The 22,629-nt window shown below is 42.4% G+C and overlaps 1 protein-coding gene across 3 annotated transcripts; it reads left to right on the forward strand.

Moving 5' to 3' along the window:
* The first annotated feature begins 1,244 nt into the window (after nt 1-1,244).
* On the forward strand, nt 1,245-17,321 carry PGGHG (protein-glucosylgalactosylhydroxylysine glucosidase). Of its 3 annotated transcripts, none has more exons than XM_087950693.1 (14): nt 1,245-1,786; nt 2,041-2,286; nt 3,587-3,797; nt 4,318-4,753; nt 6,321-6,440; nt 7,919-8,050; nt 8,186-8,297; nt 8,632-8,704; nt 10,864-11,000; nt 11,848-11,981; nt 12,128-12,223; nt 12,321-12,418; nt 13,603-13,817; nt 16,904-17,321. In XM_087950693.1, the coding sequence occupies exons 2-14, from the start codon at nt 2,229-2,231 to the stop codon at nt 16,963-16,965; spliced, it is 1,884 nt and encodes a 627-aa protein (XP_087806819.1). In that variant the 5' UTR covers nt 1,245-1,786; nt 2,041-2,228; the 3' UTR covers nt 16,966-17,321. The 3 variants fall into 3 exon arrangements, with proteins under 3 accessions (XP_087806819.1, XP_087806817.1, XP_087806818.1); XM_087950691.1 differs by having other exon boundaries at nt 1,253-1,786; nt 1,997-2,286; XM_087950692.1 differs by having other exon boundaries at nt 1,559-1,687; nt 1,997-2,286.
* The last annotated feature ends 5,308 nt before the right edge of the window (nt 17,322-22,629 follow it).

Below are 22,629 nucleotides of genomic sequence, written 5' to 3' on the forward strand. Positions count from 1 at the left end.
TTCCATTTATACTGAATGTCTTCAGTGATTTTCTCCAAGAAAAAAATGCCAGTTGTGTCATATTTATTAACCATTCCTCTATTGTGGGTATTGCAGCATCTTTCCTATGCTGAGCATATAAAATCCGTGCTGCTGTTATATATAATAATAAAGCACCATATGATTTTTTTCCAATGTTTTATGTTGAAAAACCCTGACAAAAACGTTTCTGATCTAAATTGTACATTAATTTATATTTTTGTATTACTTTACTAATTTCCATCCGATATTGTTTAGCTCTTTTACAAGTCAGTTCTTGCAAAATATATCACACATATTTAATTGAGAACTGTAACAGACTCTTGAAATTTGCTGATTGCTCAGCCCAAGTTTTGTGGTCTTGTGGTCCACGACTACAATGCCAGTCCAGCTTGGCTGCTAACCCAACCAGTCCAAACTGCAATTTCTGATGTTGTCTTTAAGAAACAGCAGAGAGCATTCAGGAAATAAGGCTACAATGCAAAATTGTCCTTAATATCGAATTTTATTAAAGTTTTTTTTCCATTGTTTTTTAATTGGCTTTCTCAGATCTGGAATCACAACCATTAACACACCCTTTCTAAACGTTCTGTGCTTATTAAATTGTCTGAGTTGACATTAACTTTTGATAACAAAGCTACATAAAAAAAAGCACAAAAATTACTGAAAATTAAATGTGCTTTAACATATACAATAATGTAAACTTATCTTCATATAATTTGTATCTCCTAATTTTACAAATGTTAGTAATTTTTGACAAGTTTTGAATTCCTTCATGTCTGTATACCAAAGTAAATTTATTGGATTTTTTTGTTGTTTAGTAATGATGAGAATGTGCAGTTGTGTTACGTTTCCTTCTTCACGTTTCAACGAAACGTACTCTCTCACAGTAAACGGTAGAAAATCTCTATTATTGTCTACCTTTCTGTGTTATGAATGATGCCAATCTTTATTCTTGCAGGTTGGCATTTTCCAGCTAAACATTTGGGGGGAGCGAACACAATGGATTCTTCGCGCTCTGCTCGCAACATTTTTCCAAGACTTTTAAAACTCTCTTCCTAAGGGAAAAACTCTTAGGAAGTTTGCGGATTTGGCGCTGCGCGGCCAGATGCTGCCCCCTCGCGGCACAAACTGACAGAGTCTCAAAAAGAAAAAAAATGCAAAGGACAGAAAAGGACCCATGCAGGGGCGGGGGGAGACGGCGAGGCTCCTCCTGTCCCTTGGCCCGAAAGGCGTGGCGAATTTTTACGGAAACTCCCTATCTCCGCTTGGAGCTGTTTCCACCCTGCGGCATTAGGACCGAACAGCAAATTCGCCAGACGGAAGAGGCAGGAGGGCTGTGTGTGTGTCCGAACTGGAGCTTTGGCCGGAGTTGGAGAGAAGAAGGGTTGGAGTTGCTGCGCTTCCTCGTCCTCGGAAGCTCTGGAGTTCCCGCAATCGGTGGCTAGACGGACTGATTTGGGCCGGGCAGGTGATGTCCTCCTGCTTCTGACTGGATGACCGGCGCCTCTTTTCAGAACTGCTTTTGTTCCTTGGGAATATTTCTGGCCAGATAAACTGCCTCTTTTCTTCCCTAGAAACCAGCAGACTGAACTTTTGGACTACAATTCCCATTAGTCCCTACTAGTTGATCGGGATTTGCTGCTGGATTGCCCCCTCCCAAAACTCTGTAAGACTTGCCTGCCTCCTTCACACCCTTTTACCACACAAGATGGATCCATCCCACTCCTTCTTTCCACCTGGATTTTAACATGATCCCCAGTGCCAGGTGAGATTGGGGGAGGGGGGAGGATGGCCATGGAAATCCATCCCTTGACACAAGGCCATGCAAACAGATCAACCTTTCTCACTCTTGGGAACGTTGAGATGGGCGCATTCCAGGCACCTGGGGGATTCTGGCAGATGACATCCACCCATAACTTCCTAAGGCTGAGAAACACTACCACAGAGTATATATTGTGGGGTGTTTTTTTTCCAGCTGGAACTCCAGCCATTGTTCCCTCCCTCTTCTTGATATGGCAGTGGTGGGTGAAGACCCTGCCGTATATACCACAGATGCTCTGCCTTCTGATGCCAGACTCCTCCCAACATTGACCAATGCCTATCTGGGCACCCGAGTCTATAGGGACATCCTTCATGTCAACGGAGTGTACAATGGAGCAGTTGGAGAGACACATCGGGCTGATCTCCCCAGTCCCGTTAATGTCAAAATGGATGTGGAAGGGGCTGATGACCTGAGGGAGACCTTCTGTTTGGACACCAGGACAGGTAAGTGGCAATGACACCCTCCTCATCTACATTGTTTTGGCGGCCAATGCATTCCTGTCAAGGCAGCTTTCTTCGACTCACATGCTGAATATAGAAATTAGCTTTTATTTGGAAAGACAATGTGAAGCTATGATTTAAAAAGGAGAAAAGGGGGTGGAAAATAGAAAATTCAAACTGAGCTATGGTCTCTGAAGCTTGAATCCCTTCCTAGCTCATAAAGGAATCTGAAAATATCTCAAATGAACCTATTTTGAAAGGCGCATCTTTTAAAATAGCCTCTCCAACTAGATCTCCAGATGCAGCAAAGTAGTCCCCCATTAGCAACAGGATGAGGTGAGTTGTTGTCCAGCATGTCTTCTCTATCTGGGAAGCCGCCTAAAACCTTCAACCTGGAGGAAGACGAGAATTTTCAAGATAGGAATGTATTTTAATTACAGGACAGAGTGCTCAAAATCTGGAGAACATTTTCACCTTTCTGTGAAAATGGATTTGGCAGCAATATGGAAAATCCATTGTATTTTGAGGAATTTAATGACATATTTTGATTTCTCGTGACATACTTAAGAAAAGTTGGAAATGTAGAGCTCATTCTCTGCTAACTTGCTTATTTTTCACTCTTGGTTGCTGAACAAAGTTGAAGGAGAAATGTTCCCCTGGCTGCAAATTTTTTCTTATGTGTAAAAGTCTCAGATTCTTTAGCTCCCATCCCAGAGTCATATGCCACCCTGTCCAGGCCAGGTCTTGCAGTCTGGATACCAGAGCAACAGGGTGATACAAAGTCACAATGTCAGGTTAATATAAACTCTAGTATGGCCTTTAAGCTGAGAGCTTCTGCACAGAACTTAGCACTGTGTACTTGAAAATTGCCATCCCCCAATGGGGTATCACTGCTCTCCTTACTAAGGAGCTCCTAACAGCTTGTAAGAAACTGGGTATCAGCTTGCTTGATTTGTATGCTTTTTGTGTTAAGCTTTTAAATTCTGTTCACTTAAGTTAATAATAAAGCATAAAATTTCTTTATTTGCACAATGTTTATTGTCTCTGGATCCAAAAGACCGACTGTGTGACACAACAGATTATCTTTCAGTCCTTGAATTGGATTTCATTTAACTTTTAAGCAGACAATCACTAACAAAGATCCTTTTTCACATTTCAGTTTATCAAATAACAGAAGGATTATATTGTCGGCCATGCTTCAATTTCTTACGCCAGACCCTTTTCCTTATGTGAAGTCGCAGAGTAGATTTGACATGAGAATTTAGGGCATGCAATCAAACTGACCCTTTCCTTCCGTCTGCAGGGACGTATATCCATACAGCTCAGTGCTCAGAACATTCAGCTACTCACAGAATCTATGCCCACCGTTCTCTTATCCATCTTCTGGCTTTCAGCGTAACAATCGCAAGATCAGCTCCGGAAGCTAAACCCATCAAAGTGAATCTCCACACCCAGTTCAAACCAGAGAGTCCAGACCTGGACTTGCAGAAAGGGCCAGATTTCCTGGGGGCTCAGTGAGTATTATTGTGGGAGTCTTCTCTGTGGCTCCTGGCCAAGCACTGAAAGACTGCAGTAACAAAGCCTAGTTATTTTTCTTGTGGTTTTGAATAGGGCATAAATGCTGTCCCCTCCAGAGGACACAGGGAGGCTGTCAGGAAACATCTATCATGCTAAGAGGCCACTTTGAATTATAAGAAAGAGTGGACTTTGACTAATATTGCCTTCCCCAACCTGCTGTCCTCCAGATATGCTGGCTCTACAACTTCTTGAATTCCCAACTAGCTTGATCTACAAGGCAGAGCGATTTGAGGGAGAAGAGAACCATTGGCCACTACACTTAAAAGGTATAGGCAGCAATACAAAGAACAAGGAGAATGGGGAGATGGAAAAGGTTTAGATTAGAGTTCAAAGGTTATGGGGAAAAAGTCTTCATGCTCAATGAGTATAAAATTCCAGTGATGTTTCTGTTGTTTAGTAGATTCTCTAATATCCAGAGGGAAACATAAGAATTCCCATTTTGTTCTTTCTCTTTAGCTATCTATATGGGAAGACATTAGTCCCAGAAGTAGAGGGTGGCCCCCAGCCTACCGTACACATGATCTGGACCCCAGTGCCCCAATCAGTGACCCTCCCTGGAGACCAGAAGGAGCAGAGATGGGAGTTCCTCACTGCCGTAGCGGAGTCTGAAGAGGTTGTGCAAAGGACCTTTTGTGAAGGGATGTCCCTGATTGGATCTGGTTCCTTATATCTGTCCCACATCCAGGCCTGGGCAGAGCTCTGGGAAGGCTGCTGTGTAGATGTGGACGGCCCTCTTCCCTTCAGCCAGGCCATATATGGTTGCCTGTATTACCTGCTGAGTGCCATTCCTCCTCTGGGCTCTGCTAACTTCCCTTTTTCTGGAATCAGCCCAGGAGGCCTTTCCAACGGCACATCCGGTGAAGACTACTGGGGCCATGTCTTCTGGGACCAGGTGAGCAGAAGGAACCGCCCCAGTTTTCTACTGCTGGTTGAAGTGGAGATGAATTGGGGAAGATGCTGCCTGTCATGGCAAAGACCTGGTCATCTATTGTCCTGCAGCTAGTGTTAGCGTTTTGTGATACACATGCAAAGACTAAAAGGTGTTGTGAATTTTATCCAGTTCCATCTCTGTCAGTTGCAGGATGATGTAAGTACCATGCAGTCAACTGTTATTTCAGATATGTGACTCAACCTGGAAAGTGAAGATAGAAAGATTTACTTCATCTCACCTGGCATACATGGGAGTACAATGTATGTGTGTGTTTAAACTAGGGTTCTTTTTAATTGGAAGTGACATGGATTGAATCTGGCCATTATCTGTGTTCTGTCCTAAGGCCCAGTCTCTGCTTCTCGAATAAAATATCTTTTCAAAATGGTTAAGAGGTTGGAAGGTCTTACTAACAAACGACCTGACTCTGGATCTGTCTCTGTTTCTCCCCTCCCTCTCTATCCATTCCTTTACAAGTTAAGCTTTGCTAACCTTCCAGTTGTTTCATCTGACATGTAAAATACCATATTTTATTATTGTCCTTGCTCTTCCTGATTTAAACACTCTCCCCTAAACCAGAGTTCCCCAACCTTCTGGAGGCCCAGAGGGAAAGGGAGGGGCAGTCGCCTTTAGGAGTGCATGCACACATATGAATTAGGCCATGAACCCGATGCTCGCGGTGACACTAGCACCTGCGTGACATTCACATGCGTTGGCCAGTCAATCACAAGGTCCAGTGGCCAAGAGGCCACGGCCTGGTGGTGGGCCGCAGCCCACAGGTTGGGGATCCCTATCCTAAATTGTGATGTGTATCGGGACTAGCTGTGCATATTCAGGGATATGAATATGTGCCTGCATATTCATAGGGAAGCGGTGCTCAGTGGCTAAGATGCTGAGCTTGTCAGTCAGAAAGGTCGGCAGGTCAGTGGTTCGAATCCCTAGCGCCGTGTAACGGAGTGAGCTCCCGTTACTTGTCCCAGCTTCTGCCAACTTGGCAGTTCGAAAGCATGTAAAAATGCAAGTAGAAAAATAGGGACCATTTTGGTGGGAAGGTAACAGCGTTCCATGCGCCTTCAGCGTTTAGTCATGCCAGCCACATGACCACAGAGACGTCTTCAAGCAGTGCTGTCTCTTCGGCTTTGTAACGGAGATGAGCACCGCCCCCTAGAGCCGGAAACGACTAGCATGTATGTGCGAGGGGAACCTTTACCTTTATTATGCATATTCAGTATAAGATTCTGGGCCCATCAGTTTTTCTTCCACAACTTTTCACCAGTCTCCTGCCCCAGAGAAGAATATTCATTATGTGGTTCTCTAGTTTAATCTTTAAGCTGAAGCGACATCGTTCCTAGGGCCCAGATTTTGTTTTGGGGTTGAAAAAGCTTGTCTCCCAGAAGACTCCCGCTCTCTATCTCTCCCTCATCTGAAGCGGGGAGCCCTTATGGGAAATAACTGCTGCCTTTTCTCTAACGTGCAGATCTTTTGCATTGGATGGCAATATTTATATGTCCCTTTTTGTTGTTAAACCTAGGATACCTGGATATACCCAAACATCCTGCTTTTCTATCCAGAAGCGGCTTGTACTATCTTAAAATACAGGATCCGAACACTTGAGGGAGCTCTACACAACGCACGGGAACAAGGATACAAGGTAGAAGCCACCTGCAAAGGCAAAAGGAAATGTGGCATCTCTTTCCACAGAAAGAGGCATGGAACCCGTTTCCTTTATTATTTCCTTTAGTCCTGACAGGGATCCACACAGAAGTTCCCCCTCGCTTGAACAGTTTTTAATTTTACCATTTCGGCAAAGTTTTCAAAAAACAAAAGTAAAATCCTGGAGCAGCAGCAGCAGCAGCAGAAGCTCCTTTGAAACAAGAGTGGCTCTAAACAGTTATGAAAGCCTTGATGATATTCTACAGCAGCTCTTGCAATCTGAAGTGGGGGAGGCTGGAAGTAGAAGGGCAGGAAGTGGTGTCTAAATTGGAGAGATTTTAACTCTTTCTCAGAAGTTAGATGGCTTCTTTTCCAGATCCAGACCTTGCTTTGAAGACAACTCAGGGATCTCTTCTCTGTTCTTCAGAAAGCATAAATGGTCAGAGTAGGCAAGGTGCTCCAAATTTCAACAGGCTAATTTGAAAATAATTTATGGAAGATTTTAAGTCTCAGTAAATGTTATGGTAAGCTATAGAGGTGGGGTGGGGGTTATGCCTTTGAAACAGTCTGGACTCCTGGTGACTGGACTAATCCCTGCAGTTTTCTTGGCAAAGCTTTGGAAGTGGCTTGCTACTGCCTTCTTTCTAGAGATGAGAATAAACAGGTGGCCCAAGATCACCCAACTTGATTGCTTCCTAAGCGGGTACTATAAGCCTCTACGGTGCAGTGGTTAGAGTGCAGTACTGCAAGCTACTTCTGCAGCCAGCTGCCTACAATTTGGCCGTTCAAATCCCACCAGGCTGAAGGTTGACCCAGCCTTCCATCCGTCCGAGGTGGGTAAAATGAGGACCCAAATTGTTGGGGGCAATATGCTGACTCTGTAAATCGCTTAGAGAGGGCTGTAGAGCACTATATAATTATCTAAGTGCTATTGCTACTAGAACTCAGAATTTCCTGGTTTCTAGCCTGGTGCCTTAGCCCTTGCACCAGACTGGCTATAACGCCTGGCAACAACTAAGCTGCAGTATTGGCATCACAACAGAAACCTTCTTGAGTTGCCTATTGGATCTAGACAATGGCCTTCCTGTGCCATCTTCCTGGGTGCTCTTCTTTCCCATGAACACGTGGCTGAATACTGAAGGTGCTTAATTCAGCCCCTCCCCCATGAGTTTTACCCCATTTGAGCCAAGTGGAGAGTTTTATAGGGAACCACCATTTAACAAGAGCAAGAACTATTCTTTGTCAACTGAACGAGAATGCCCAGAATGACATTGAAAAGTTGCTTTCTCTCACTGAGGACAGAAACTGACCAGTCTCTAGCAGGCTCTTCTGTCATGCAGCAAGAAGCTGCCCATTCCTGAACAAGCATGCTCTGGATTTGAAAGCCTTCAAAGAAAGCAAATGTTTTACTATTTAATATGCCTCGACCTTGTCGAGATACTTTATTTTATTTTATTTTGGTTTTGATTGTGGCAGGGTGCAAAGTTTCCCTGGGAGAGTGCAGCAACAGGCCGAGAGGTCTGCCCTGAGAAAATTTATGGAGACGAGGAGATCCACATCAATGGAGATGTGATGCTGGCATTCGAGCAATATTTGTGTATCACTCAGGTAGCTGGGGCTGGGCTTGGAGTAGCCACTGTTGCCTCCGGTCTTGCTTCTGTTTTTGCCATTAAACCAGGTTAGCCTGCCTGAGTCAGATGGGACATTCCAGGGTCAATGGAATCCCTCCTGATGTGCTTCTAGGACTTGAAGCTCTTTCAGCAGGAAGGTGGCTGGGATGTAGTCCAGGCTATCGCTCAATACTGGTGCAGCCGAGCTGTGTGGAACTCTGAGGAAGAAAACTATCACATTGTTGGTAAGTGTGTGAGGGAACTCCTGAGCAGGGATAGAAGTCAGTTCAGTGCATCTCCTCTAGTAGCTACAGCTGATGAAGCAGAACCTATTAATGGTAGGTGGGAAAGACCTTGGGAGACAGGAGGAAAAGCAATAAAGTTTTTTTTTTCAATGACCAAATGCATTGCAACCAATATGCACCCTTCAACCTGCATCCATCAATACTTATTGCAACAGTTATTCTGGGAGGAAAAAAAAGATTGAACAGCTTACAGGTGTCCATTCCTAACCCTGGGGACATCACAGTGAGGCCTATGGAAGGGCTGCTGGATTTAAAAATATCTGCCTCCTTTTAGGTGTTATGCCCCCAGATGAATATCACCGCACTGTAGATAACTCTGTCTATACGAATGCAGTTGCCCAGAGGAGGTAAGAGATTTCCAGAATCGCTGATCCTGCTTCTCTGCCCTTCTTCTTCTAGAAATTCTTCTCTGTCCTTGTCTTCGTCCAGATCTCCTGTTCTTTCTTTTGTGTCCTTTGGCTTTTTTCTACTTTGGGCTTTTTTATGTTAACATTGAATTCACTTCCTCAATGCATTTGTTATCTGTTATAAATTTAAATACAGGTAGTCCTCAACTTACAACAGTTCATTTAGTGACCGTTCAAAGTTACAGCATGACTGAAAAAATGATTTATGACCATTTTTCACACTTACGGCCGTTGCTGCATCCCATGGTCACATGATCACAATCCAGACACTTGGCAATTGGATCATATTTATGGTGGTTGCAGGGTCCCAGGGTCATGTGATCCCCTTTTGCAAACTTCTGACAGTCAACGGGGAAGCCAGATTCACTTAACCGTGTTACTAATTTAGCAATTGCGTTGATTCATTTAACAACTGTGGCAAAAAAAGTAAAATGGGGCAAAACTCACGTAATAAATGTTTCACTTAACAACAGAAATTTTGGTCTCGACTGTGGCCATTAGTCAAGGACTACCTGTAATTGGAAAGCTCATTGGCCTGCTCTGTCTTTCAGGAGTATAAAGAACGATTATGATAGGCTGAGCCTCATGTCATACTTTAGTCTGGCTGGCTGGGGAGTTTCATCTCTTCTGCCCAACTCTTGAGAAGATGCTTTGAATTTCCTGGTCCAAAGGCCAAACCAAGTATTTGTCAACTCTCTCTTCCTTCTACTTCCAGTAGATACAGAATTTACTTTCTGGTTTCCAGGAGAAGTTGGCTTTCAATGAAGCAATAGTTTAAGACTAACTTTTTCCTCTCTCTCTCCTCACCCCCTTTGAGAAAGACACTGCCCATGTAAAGAAAGGAAAGGAAGCCAATCAAATAGAAATAGAGTAAGATTTTTTTGTAAGGATACTCTGTCTCTGTAAGTATATATTGCTTCTTTGCAAATTGTAAGCTACTTTTTTCAAAGCTTCCCTTAATTGGTTTGAATAATATAAATTCAAGCAGAAATTTCCAAGTACTTTAAGGATTATTTGGGAATATTTTTCAAATTCAGTTCATGAGGGTGACGGTTGTCTACAAATGTGTTTCTCTAGCTTTAGATTTTGTCATCACACCCCTACCAGTTAGTGCCAGAGAAGACATCCCTAGTGGTGGGCAAGAGAATTCCAAATTTGGAAGGGTCCAGTCTAATGTTTATTTTATTTTTATTTATTTATTTTACTTTATTTTATTTGGTTTGTCAATTGCTTACAAGATAATAGGTATAAGTAAAAACATAGTTACAAATACATGGATACATATAAGAAAAATAATAGAAACCATAGGACAGGGACGGTAGGCACTTTGGTGCACTTATGCATGCCCCCTGCAGACCTCTTAGGAAAGGGGTGAGGTCAATAGTAGACAGTCTAAGATTAAAGTTTTTGGGGTTTGGGGAAGAATGTTCCTCATTGTACCAAAAAAAACCTCCATTAAACAATCCATGAGTTTGGGCTATCCAAGATCTCAGGTCCCATGTTCATTTAAAGAGTCTCTAAAGAAAAAGGAATGGAAATACACAGATGATAAACTTAAAAATGTTGCTGCTGGTTTCCTTGGTTTCATTAGAAGCCATCTCTTTGAAATTTATGGAAAAGTAACAGCATTGTTCAGAAATCAATATTCTGTTCCCAAGCAACACTGGTAAAAAGCAGAAAGGTTGAAATACAATTACAAAACTTGTGTAGATACTTTTGGTGACTGTTAATGTAAATATTTTTTTTTTAAATCTACCTGTCTTTACCCCCATACTAGAGGAAGTCCACAAAACTTCTTTAAGCAGCATATAGCTGATTTTTCTTCTGCAACAAAACGTATGCCTTTGTACCTCTGGGATGCCATGTAATTTCACAGGAGTAAACATTAAGCAAGTATGACATCACAATGATTAAAACATGTGTTGGGAGGAATAATTTAATACCTCTTTAACACCCAATCAGGAGCAACCTCAAAGAGAAATAAGTGCCCCAAATATACTGATGTTGTCTTTTAAAACACTAAATGTCAACCTTTTTCCAATTTGTAATTCTCTGTTAGGTTAAGTCAGCTAGATCTTTTTCCCTCCATATCATTTCAGTTTGAAATTTGCAATTGACTTGGGCTCCCAGTTGCATTTTGTTGTGCCTGAAGAGTGGAAGGTGATTATGAAGAAACTTAAAGTGCCTTTGGATAAGAGCAGATGTTACCATCCAGAATATGATGGGTATTGTCCAGGTGAGGAATTCAGAAGAAGAAACTGAGGTGTTCATCCTAACTTTAAAAACAACTGCACTGCATGTCAAATGTTCATCTAATCATGGGAATGTAACCATCACTTAGTTTGCATGCTAATTGGAGGATATCAAATTAATATTTTGCTCAAAATTCAGTATTTTTAAATTCTTCCTCAGGGATGTACTTTCTCCATTGGGGTAATGGGGGTGAGAAGAATAGTGCAAAGCTAAGAGATTTTCCTTTTCCTCTCACCAACAAAAAAAAAGGCAAAATTGTTGTATTCTCACTTTCATTGATATTTGGGAACACAGTGATTTCTTTGCCAGAAAGAAATGGGAACGTTTGTTTTCCCATTCCTTCCAATTATCCCGATTGCCTAAAACTGCTTGAAACCGTAAGGACGGCATTGGTTGTGTCAAAGTAGCAGAAGATTTGGATGCTGCATGTAGCTTTTGATTATCAGTTGCCTATTCCTTCAAGAAGGAGTGTGCTGGAAAGAGATAACTCTCTCACATATTGGCTAAATTATTATTTAAACTGGTGTGCCAAATACTAGAATATCTGCAAGTTGCTTCTTCAAATGGACATTTTAGCAGACTTGTAGGGCTTTATTGTGGTATGGGTAAAACAAAAACCAGATGAGCTTTTCTCAGCATGTTAATATATTGTGACAGCTGCTGCACCTTTGCTTTCCGTACGTCAAGATTCTTTGGTAGAGGCTTTCTTTCTGCATCCCCCTTTGCCTTCAAAGGAAATGTGGTATGAAAATGGGAGGTTCCATTTCCTTGGCGATCCCCATTCCACATCTTGATCACCTCAGAACTTTGCTTCATGCCTTTTCCCACAGGTGAGCCAGTGAAACAAGCTGATGTTGTCTTGCTTGGGTTTCCCCTCATGGACCCCATGGACCCAGAAGTCAGAAGGAATGATCTTGAGATCTATGAACCTGTGACTGATCCCCAGGGGCCAGCCATGACTTGGGTAAAAAACTGACCTTGAGGAAGGGAGCATGTGATTCCTGTCTTTAAAATGTGGGGTCCTGTCCATCTGCAGTACATCTGTTTGAATAACGGGTGTGTTGATGATAGAGTGCACCCTCAGTGTTACCGGTGTCTTTCTCCCTTCAGAGCATGTTTGCAATTGGCTGGTTGGAGCTGAAGGAAATCAAAAGAGCACAACAACAAATGAGCAAATGTTTCAGCAACATCACCGAGCCATTCAAGGTCAACCAATTGGGCATATTTTATTCCTGTCTTTAAGTTCTTCTACTCTTGACAACAATCATCTATACATATGTATATATTTTCTTCTTTTTCTTAGATCTGGGTGGAAAACTCTGATGGATCAGGAGCTGTAAATTTCTTGACTGGGATGGGTGGATTTCTGCAAGCCATCTTCTTTGGATATGCTGGGTTCAGGTATAAATTAGGAGCGGTGAAGAAATTTGTCACAGTTTTCTTCCTAGTCGAAATCATGTGATGTACCAGAACATGTTGTGTTGCAGAATGAATGGAGGCATAGCTTCCCTAATCCTAGAGCTTCTTCTAATCTATTTCTTAGCTATCTTATTGTGTTTTTGACTTAAAATGTATCTCCAAATGTTCAGAAAAAGTTGCACATAAGGTATGTGTAACTGGGAATAATTCCCTATAAAAACATAGCAATGATATAGGTTAGAAAAGTCACGTCTAAAAATAAATATAGTGCGAGTTTTGTAACTAAAAGCATTTTGTAAAGCAATACAAAAATCTGATAGAACGAATTCATTTAGCACTTGCTGTGAGTGATTACTATCTATTCAAAAGCCCTTTTTGTGTCTCATCACACACATACACATATGTATAAAGATATAATTGTATTAAAATTAGACTGTTGGTTTTTGGAAATGCCAAAGGTAGATTTGATAACAGGGATAACTATTTTTAGAAGTCAAGGTAGGGGGGAAAACAAGCTTTCCCCACTGCAGGAGCTGTGCATGGGCAGATGCTTCTGACTGCAATCATCAAACTTTGTTTCTGCTAACTGGAAATACCATTAGCTGAGCAGGGCTACTGAGATTAAGGCCATCTTGTCTTTTCCCACCAAGTGCATTGGTGATGTTTCCTAGTTTGGTGATGAAACATCTACAAGAAAACAACCAAGCTCGGAGAGCACCAAGGACCTCACAATTCGACCCTGAGCTACAAATATTCTCTTCCATCAGTACTTTGTTTTGTTTTGCTGGTATTGCCCCACAGAATAGTATGTACATAGATGATGCAAAAATCATGTTGCAAAATGCATTAGCCACTCTAGCTAGCAGGATTAACTTTGGCCTGGTAATTCTCCAGAGTTTCTGGAAATGTATTCTACTCTAAGCTCTGGCTGTTTGGCTTTAACATTACTTTTATAAACTTGTTAATTTAACTTGGACCTTAATAATTTTCTTTTCCATCCTACCACTCCCATATTGGAAGAACTTATTCTTGGACTCTGATTTAAAATCACTTGTTTGGGAAAGAATGGTAATCTTGAATGATTGTCTGGGTGATCCTGTTTCAAGGCTCGTGATAATGTATAGGATTCTCTATTCTAGCCACTGAGTTCTTTCTGCTCTTCCTAGGATCTCCAGAAGCTGCCTGAAGTTTGACCCTATTTATCCTGATGACATAAAGCGGCTGAACATTACTGGAATTTGCTACTTAGGAAGCAAACTGAGTTTCACCTTCACCAAAGAGAAAACCACCATCAAAATGACCAAGTCTTCTCCTGATTTACACTTATCTGTTCTGGAGGTGGTACTGGCTGGAACAGGAGAGCATCTGTCCTTAAAAGAAGGTGTTAACATTGTTCACTTATAATATGAATAGCCCATATTGTCTCTCTTTTTTTTTTTAAACAAGTTTTATTAATTTTTCAAAACACACAAGTCATCATTATCCATTACATATTTAAACCTTTTTCCATTATAAATTTAACAAGTCAGATGAACTATAATTCTGTTTTAAACCATTTCCATATAAACATACGAAAACCTCTTATCCATTTTCTCTTTATTTCTCTTTACTCTTATTCCATTTTATTATTATTATTTCATCTATTTCTTTCTGACTTAGTTACCATTATTCTCATTCTATATTTCTGCAAGGTTTCATTAATTCTCCCCCCCCCCAAAAAAAACATATATACACAACACACAAAACATAAAAAAAAATCTTTTTGGAAAGTAACTTGGACCCAGGTATCTCTTTCTTCATGGACTTCAACTGTATTCATGCTCATATTACATATCATTACTTATTTTATTTACCATTCTAAGTCTTCTATATTAACTTCTCCCCATATTTCACTCTTTTTAATTCTATCTTAATTAATCATCTTAATTTGAGTCATTATATTTGTATCTTTTGTCCATTCTTTATTGTACCTTTGTCTCATTCCTTATAAAAAAAAAAGAAATTTCTCCTGAAATCACTAATCAGAGTATGATGCCTTTCTATCTCCCCACTAAATTAATCAAGTTAATCTTTAAAATAACACCCAATACCCAATCCGATTTTGCTTGGTACATTCTAACTGAATAATACATCCAGAATAATTAAATACATAGTTAAACAATAAATCTAAATATTAAAAACAAATACTATAATAAAAATTTTATAATAACATCAATACCATAATCTTATTAAACTCTTTAATTAAAGCTCAATATTCTAAATCTCCCCTCATATTATTAAATTTTAAAACCAATCATTATTAACATTTCAACATTTTAATCTCTTATCAACTCTTAAGCCATTTAAGTTTTCTATTTCTAATACAATACTACAATATCATCTTATGTACCTTGCAAAATCTCTTTGCAGAAATTATACTTATCCTTTATCCCAAAAAAAGATTCCTTTTTTCCCATTTAATTTCAAAACTTTGTAGCTTTTCTCCACCTTTTCCCTTTCTTTCTTCTCCCAACAAACCTTTCTACCCCCCCTTCTTCTAGCCTCTGCCTTACTGACTTCCCTTCTCTGTCGTATTCCTCTTCCCTTTTGTTTACCATCATTATATTGATTTTGCACCTTATTTTTCCCTTTCTTAAATGTTTTTTTAAATCTTAAGTCCTTTATTTCTCTTCCTTTCCCTCTTCCTTCCCTCTTGGTCGAGTTCTGAGATTTATTAAAGATGGCTTCCTCTCCTTCTTCTTCTTCTGCTGTCTTCATCTGTTGCAATGTTTGTTGATAATTAATGAGCGCCATTTCCAAAAAAAGGCAGGCTTCTTTCAAACCAGCTTTACCATTTTTTTTTGCTTGCTCATAGTCCCTTCTCAGTTCCTCAATAGAAGGAGCCATTATAAATCTTTTCTTTTCTTTTCTCTTACAACAACCAAAATATTCCAAAGGAAAAATAAAACAATCCCAAAGTTATCAATCAGTCCAAACCAAGACAGAGTTCCCACTCTCTCCTCCTAGGGTAGTATCAATCAGAAAAAAAGAAAGTCCAAATCTATTTCTTAAAATCTTATTGCAATATATTTTAGTCTTTCAATCCTTAAGGCATCTCCTCCAACAAAGTCTTAGCATACAAATATTTTTTTTTTAGTCCTCTCTTTTCCAACTCATTGCTTAGAGCCAGTTTTCACCTAAAAAAAAATAGGTTTCTTAATATTCACTTTTTATTCTGTAGAAAAAGAGGGTAAGCTATCCTTTCAGCACCATCAAACTGCCGCTTTTTTCCTCTTCTCGAAGGTATCATTCAGCAAGTCATACTTTTCAGGAATTTTGTTAAATATGTCTTAGAGTCCTAGGAACCAAGAAAAACTTTCTCCTTTCAAGCACTTTCTCCACTTCCTCCTGCGCATTCTTACCCAGCTGCCAGCTTCTTTGTGGCGGCCATTACGGACCGCCGCTGCACCGTCCTGGGAAAAGGGGGTTCTGCCGGCCGGGGAGGGGGTCTGCAACACCCCCAAACCCCTCTCCGGATCCCCCCTACCTTCAGCTGCCCCTGCAGGGCAGCCTAGCTCCGTACCCGTCCGGATCGGAGCCCCAAAAACGGCTAGCGCGGCAGGGATCGCGCAGCTTCGCAAATCCCTGCCGCTCGCGAAGCCGACAAACCGGAAGTCCCCATATTGTCTCTTATGATTTAAGAACGTTATATCACTAGCACTACTAGACTAGCACTCAGCATGGCCTTTGGGCATTCATATGTGTTAAAAGTGGGACTGAGCCAATCTAGTTCCATAGCCAGCCGAAAACTGAGATCAGTCCCTATAGATGAAAAACAAAATCTATACAAGAGTATGTGACTTGCTCAGGACAGCATATATATGACACAACTTCTCTGATGATTTATCTCTTTTCATAAGACAAAGCTCTATCTTCTCTAGATTTTCCAGGTGGAAATCCAGTCAAAGCTAACCTAGCTAAACAATTATAGCTGGCAGCCCTTGAGAACTTTAGGTGTTGATGGAATTCCTCGAGTTCCAACTCTTGTTCTAGAGCTCCTAGAAAAAAATGCATAGCAAGAATCCTGCTTAGCTAAGGTCTACTACGCCACTAGATATTGACACCTAGAAATAATGTTTCCATTGCTTTGTGTGGGAAAAGGTATAGACTCTCTTCAGGGTGGAATCTGTTTATCCTACCAGATCATGTTGAATGCAACAATGCATTGCAACCATGTTCCCCAATTGCTAACTGGAAATTTTGAAAATCACGTTTCTAAAAGAGAGAGCAGTTTGGAGGACCTGGATTACAACAAACTTTTGACCAGCAATGTTGCTGATGGAAGTAGGAATTAATAACAGCTGGAAATGTGTAGGTTCTCCAGTTCTGCTCTACAAGTGTACAGGGGGAAGTAGCATAAATGAAGGATGGAAACTGGAAGAGGTTTCAGTCACTATTTTACACTCTGTGCCTTTCTTTTCATTTCAGGGCAAAGTGTCTCCTTCTTTACAACGGCTGGTTGGATTCAGAAAGAATCTGCTCTGCCATGAAAGACGGCTGGATGACTTTGGGCCATTCCCTCTCTCTCAGCCCAACCTATCTCACAGGGTTGTTGTTGTGGGGAAAATAGGAAGAGAAAGGTGTATTGGATAAGTTTGCCTTTCTGAAGTATTTGTAAAAATAATAAGAGGGGTACAATTTAAGCAAAGAGAATTTATGACACATATAAAAACTATCAAGCAAGAGTTGATAATTTTCTTATTCTACATTATTACTGGCATATTACAGAGAGAGTTAATTTGTAAGTCTCAGCAATATTACTGGAGAAATGTTTCTTTAATCAGTATGTAATGTTATATTTTACAGCCTGGAATGATACAAATTCCATGGAAACTTAATTGAAAAAGTATGCCTTTGCCTTTCTGCTGTGTTGTAGCAACCCAACTGGGTATTGTACATTTATATCATCATTTGTACAGTGTAATTCTTGCATACAGGTAGTCCTCGACTTACAACAGTTCATTTAGTGACCGTTCAAAATTACAGCGGCACTGAAAAAAAGTGTCTTATGACCATTTTTCACACTTACAACCATTGCAGCATCCCCATGGTCACGTGATCAAATTCAGATGCTTGGCAACTGACCCATATTTATGACAGTTACAGTGCCTTGGGGTCATGTGATCACAGGGGTGGGATTCTACCAGTTCACACCTATTCGCTAGAACCAGTTGTTAACATTCTAAGCAGTTCGGAGAACCAGTTGTTAGAAGAAATTACTGGCCTAATCCTGTAAGGAAGGCAGGAAGGAAACATTCTGGTGTTGCGGACAGAAACTGCCTCTCCGTTGACCCTTATTACATTCTTGGCAGGACTAGACTTCATGTCTCAGAAACATCTCTGGAGTTTTTTTCCCCTCCTTTGCTGGTACTTTGCTTGTGTGGAGTGACCATTTAAAATTACAATTGCACTGAAAAAAGTGACTTATGACCATTTTTCACACTTACAACTGTTGCAGCATCCCCACAGTCATGAGAGGCCAGGCAAGGAGATGCGTGCCTCGATGTGAGTGATATTGAGTTGCCACACCCAGCCAATAACATGACCACCAAGCCATGTCCACCCAGTCACATGACCACCAAGCCATGCCCACTACCTAAGCCATTCCCACAGAACAGGTTGTTAAAAATTTGAATCCCACCCCTGTGTGATCAGCTTCTGCAATCTTCTGACAAGCAAAGTCAATTGGAAAGCCAAATTCACTTACAACCATGTTACTAACCTAACAACTGCAATGATTCACTTATCATCTGTGGCAAGTAAGGTGATAAAATGGGGCAAAATTCTCTCAACCAATTTTACCTCAGCAACATAAATTTTGGGCTCAATTATGGTCATAAGGTGAGGACTACCTGTATTTATTTTCTTTTTGAAAGTCATCAAAATTATAAAGTACAATATTATTTTACTAGCCAAATTATCACAGTAGATGACTTTGTAAATAACTGGCTTTGTATAAACTATTTCCATTTCTTTGGGATGTGCTTGTGAAGGGCCTTCTTGTGGTTTTCCAATACTTCCCATTTATTTTTCCTTGTTACCCAGACATTTTATCACATTCAGTTTCTGAAATGAGGATCTATTCTAGAGGATCATGAACTGCCTGAAATGTTTCCTCACCAACACAAAAGCTCTGCTTCTCAGCATCAGTTCTGTGGTGATTAGGCTGGAATCTAATCCTACCCAACTCAAGCCTACTGGGAGTCAAAACCCACACTGAGGCATTTTTCATTCTGGTAATATCTTCGGGGGAGGGAGGGCAATCCATACTTGGATAGCTTCTATCTAAACAATCTCAAAAGAATGTACAAATTGAATTCTCTAGAAATTTCCATCCATGTCCTTTATCCATTAAAATATAATCATAAGAGAGAATGCTCCCAAATAATTAAGCCAGATATTTCATCCTTAAACTCTGAACTTTAGTCAGTCTCAAGAGGAACACTTTTCTCCTGAAGTTGCTTGTCAATCCTATTTTTTTTTCTGACTTCCTGCCTAATGGAGCAGTACTGAGGCAGTTCTAACTCCTTGTGTTGGATTTTGTGACACTGCCTCTCTTTTACCTCCTGTGGCCTTCTTCCTGTGTAGACTTGCACAGCTGTGGTGGTTGCGTGTGTTTGGAATGAAGCAGGGGCTTTTTTGGGCACCAAAGGCGATCTGGATTTCAGGATTGGTTTAGGTCAGGAATCCCATTTAGCCCCCTTCACTGGGAAAAAGAAAACCTCCCTTCTTTCCAAATAACGGGGCAGTATCTGCAAGAGGAACTCAGCAGTGAGAGAAGCCTTCTGTGAACAGCAACCAGGGGGCTATTTAAAGGGATTTGGGAGGCGTCACTTCCATCTATTTTTAACCTTTGAAAGTCAACAAAGGAACCACATATGATGGCACCCAAACCATAGCTGTAACCAAAGTTATCCAAGAAAAAAACATTTGGGCAAGCCCCCCGGGGGGAAAACCCCCCCCCCCCCCCCCCCCCCCCCCCCCCCAAACAAAAAAAAAAAAACAAACCCCAAAAAACACCCAACCCACCCCCCCCCCACCCAAACAAACAACCCCCCCCCCCCCCCCCCCCCCCCCCCCCCCCCCGCGCCCCCCCCCCCCCCCCCCCCCCCACAAAAACCCCCCCCCCCCCCCCCCCCCCCCCCCCCCCCCCCCCCCCCCCCCCCCCCCCCCCCCCCCCCCCCCGCCCCCCCCCCCCCCCCCCCCCCCCCCCCCCCCCCCCCCCCCCCCCCCCCCCCCCCCCCCCCCCCCCCCCCCCCCCCCCCCCCCCCCCCCCCCCCCCCACACCCCCCCCCCCCCCCCCCGCCCCCCCCCCCCCCCCCCCCCCCCCCCGCCCCCCCCCCCCCCCCCCCCCCCCCCCCCCCCCCCCCCCCCCCCCCCCCCCCCCCCCCCCCCCCCCCCCCCCCCCCCCCCCCCCCCCCCCCCCCCCCCCCCCCCCCCCCCCCCCCCCCCCCCCCCCCCCCCCCCCCCCCCCCCCCCCCCCCCCCCCCCCCCCCCCCCCCCCCCCCCCCCCCCCCCCCCCCCCCCCCCCCCCCCCCCCCCCCCCCCCCCCCCCCCCCCCCCCCCCCCCCCCCCCCCCCCCCCCCCCCCCCCCCCCCCCCCCCCCCGCATCTAGTTGCTCTGGCTTAACCTGTAAAAAGCTTGACGTTGTGGGTTTTTGACAATAGCTTGCAGCATTCCTGATTTCTTAGGGTACTATGGTGACTGTGGGAGGTGAGCTGTGGTTCAGTAACATTTGGTAATTCACTCTTGGGAAATGCAACAAGCATAGGGAGGCTGGGTGCCAGTTTGCAGGGTGGCAGCCAGGCCTGTGTCTTTCCATTCTCCAGTACAGCTAGGAAGAAGAAACAGCTGCAACTTCATTTGTCCAACCTTGCCCATTTGCTGTGCAGCAAACAGACTTCTGCTTGCTTCACCGGGCGAAGAAAAAGTAAGCAGAACTGCTTTCCTCACTTCTTTAAGATTTTTGCAATCCATCTTCCATGGATCTGCCTTTAAAAATGGTTCAGAAACTGAGGATAATCAAGAGGAGATTTTCAAAACTTATTTATTTAGCATCACGCTCCTATGATTTTGGCAACTCCACAGGTTACCTGTCCATTTCAGGTTCTAAATATTCACTTTTTTAAGCAGTGGACAGGACTTCTTCCTTGAGATTGCCTAGATTACTGGAGTGGTCATTTAATATAGATAAATTGCAGGCTTTTTTGCATAGCTATTATTTCTGCTGTGTGCATGTACAAGCATGCAAATAAGTTTTCTGGTTGCTAAATGAGGCCCGTAGATGTAATGGGCTGTGAGAATAAGCTTGAGGAAGGGTGGCAGGCAAGGCAATGGTCAGGTAAGAAATAGTCCGTAGCAGAAAATTATATTTGAGTAAGTAAGGGTTCTCAGTCCGAACTTTCCTAGTTCTCTTTAAGATACAAGCAAGGGAGAGTGGAAGCACATTCAGAATTTCAAGATTACCATATTCCTCCAATAAAAATAGTTTCAGTACTCATTATTTGGTTGTCCAATTCTGGTCTTCCTGGAAGTAATAACCACAGGCAACTATTTCCCCCCAACTATCCTGCTTCAAGAAGGAAGTCCATTCAACAGAAGCTCACCCAACAGCTGGATTTTCATGGCCTTGGAGCACGTGGCACTGTGGTTTTCATCCTGGGTCACACGAGAGGCTGTCCCAGCCTGCTCCCACCATGAGCTTCCAGCAGTCCTCCTCTTCTGTTTTAAAGCCTGGAGGAAGGCTTTTGCAGGCGTCTCCAACCTTGGCATCTTTAAGACTAGTAGACTTCAATTCCCAGAATTCCTCAGACAACATCACTTCTTTGGAGCCTAACTCCAGATTCCCTATAAATTGAAGATAAATGTCAGAAAAACATCTGCTGCTGGAGGTAGCAACTTAGCTCTTGAAAAGTCAGCTGCTGTCTTTAGTTATTGAAATGTTAGCTGATTGAAAGTGTTTCAAGTCACTCAGAACTGTATTATTATTTTATCCACCTTTTAAAAATACACATTTATGGTTCTACACTGTTGTTTTTTTATTGGTTTAGTACAATTTTGTCCAAGCTAAAAAGATTATATATTACTGTACACAGTAATAAGGGGTAAAACTGTTATGGTAACAAAATATTCCTAAACTTATGATTTGTAATTATGGTGGAGTAATATATAAACAAACGTACAAAAACTTAAGTGTATTGAGGCAGGGAAAAGACAGCCTATAGACAGTATGGTGTTCAATGGGCAAAAGCTGTTAATTACATAGTATGTGCTCTTTTATGGTTTTCCTGCTCTTTCCCGTATGCATCACAAAGGAGAAAGGTTTTTTTTGTGCAGCATACAAATTGGATTTATATGGCATGGTTACATTTTGAGTTTTGTTTGCCACTTGGAGTTCTGGGTAGGTGGATTGTTATCTATATGACTAATCTTGGAATCACTCAAACTGGGTAGAAATATTCTCTTTGTTTATCTAAATATATATTTAAATATCGCAAAATGTAGTCACCGAACCAGTAGTAACACCGGTTGAATCCCACCCTTGGTTTAGTGCCATCTTGAAGGCAAGTGCTGGTAGCATAAAGTCCTTGGTGCAGCTGATCTATACTCCCATGCGTTGCAGTTTGGGAATAACGCCTTGAAAAAGGTATACCTTTATTGGAAGGGCAGTTGGACCAGAATAATTCTAGCTGCTGCCATTCTTACAGTTTTCAAGGATAAGTTGCACTGAGATCATTAACTGGAATAACATTTTTCCAATTTAGTCCCTGTAGAAACGTCTTGTAGTAGAGCACCAGAGGTGGTATTCAGCAGGTTCTGACCAGTTCTGGAGAACTGGTAGTGGAAATTTTGAGTAGTTCGGAGAAATCCCACTTCTGACTGGAGATTTTACAGTATCCTTCCCCTGCCACGTCCACCAAGCCATGCCCACAGAACCGGTAATAAAAAAAAAAAATGAATCCCACCATTGTAGAGCACCCCTCCCTTGCTGTTCATCTCTGTTCAATTTTGGTGGCTTTGGTTTTTTCCTGATTAGAGATGGAGGGGACCCAGGTGGATGGGGGGGGAGCATATTGGCAGCTTTTGATCTTTTGAAGATCAAAAGAACTTTTGATCACTCACAGATCTAACTGGGAACTCCCCTGTAAGAAGCA

The sequence above is a fragment of the Notechis scutatus genome, chromosome 1 (assembly GCF_049901735.1).
Source record: "Notechis scutatus isolate UNSWTSFEM ecotype Mainland chromosome 1, rNotScu1.2, whole genome shotgun sequence".
NCBI classification, from domain to species: Eukaryota; Metazoa; Chordata; class Lepidosauria; order Squamata; family Elapidae; genus Notechis; species Notechis scutatus.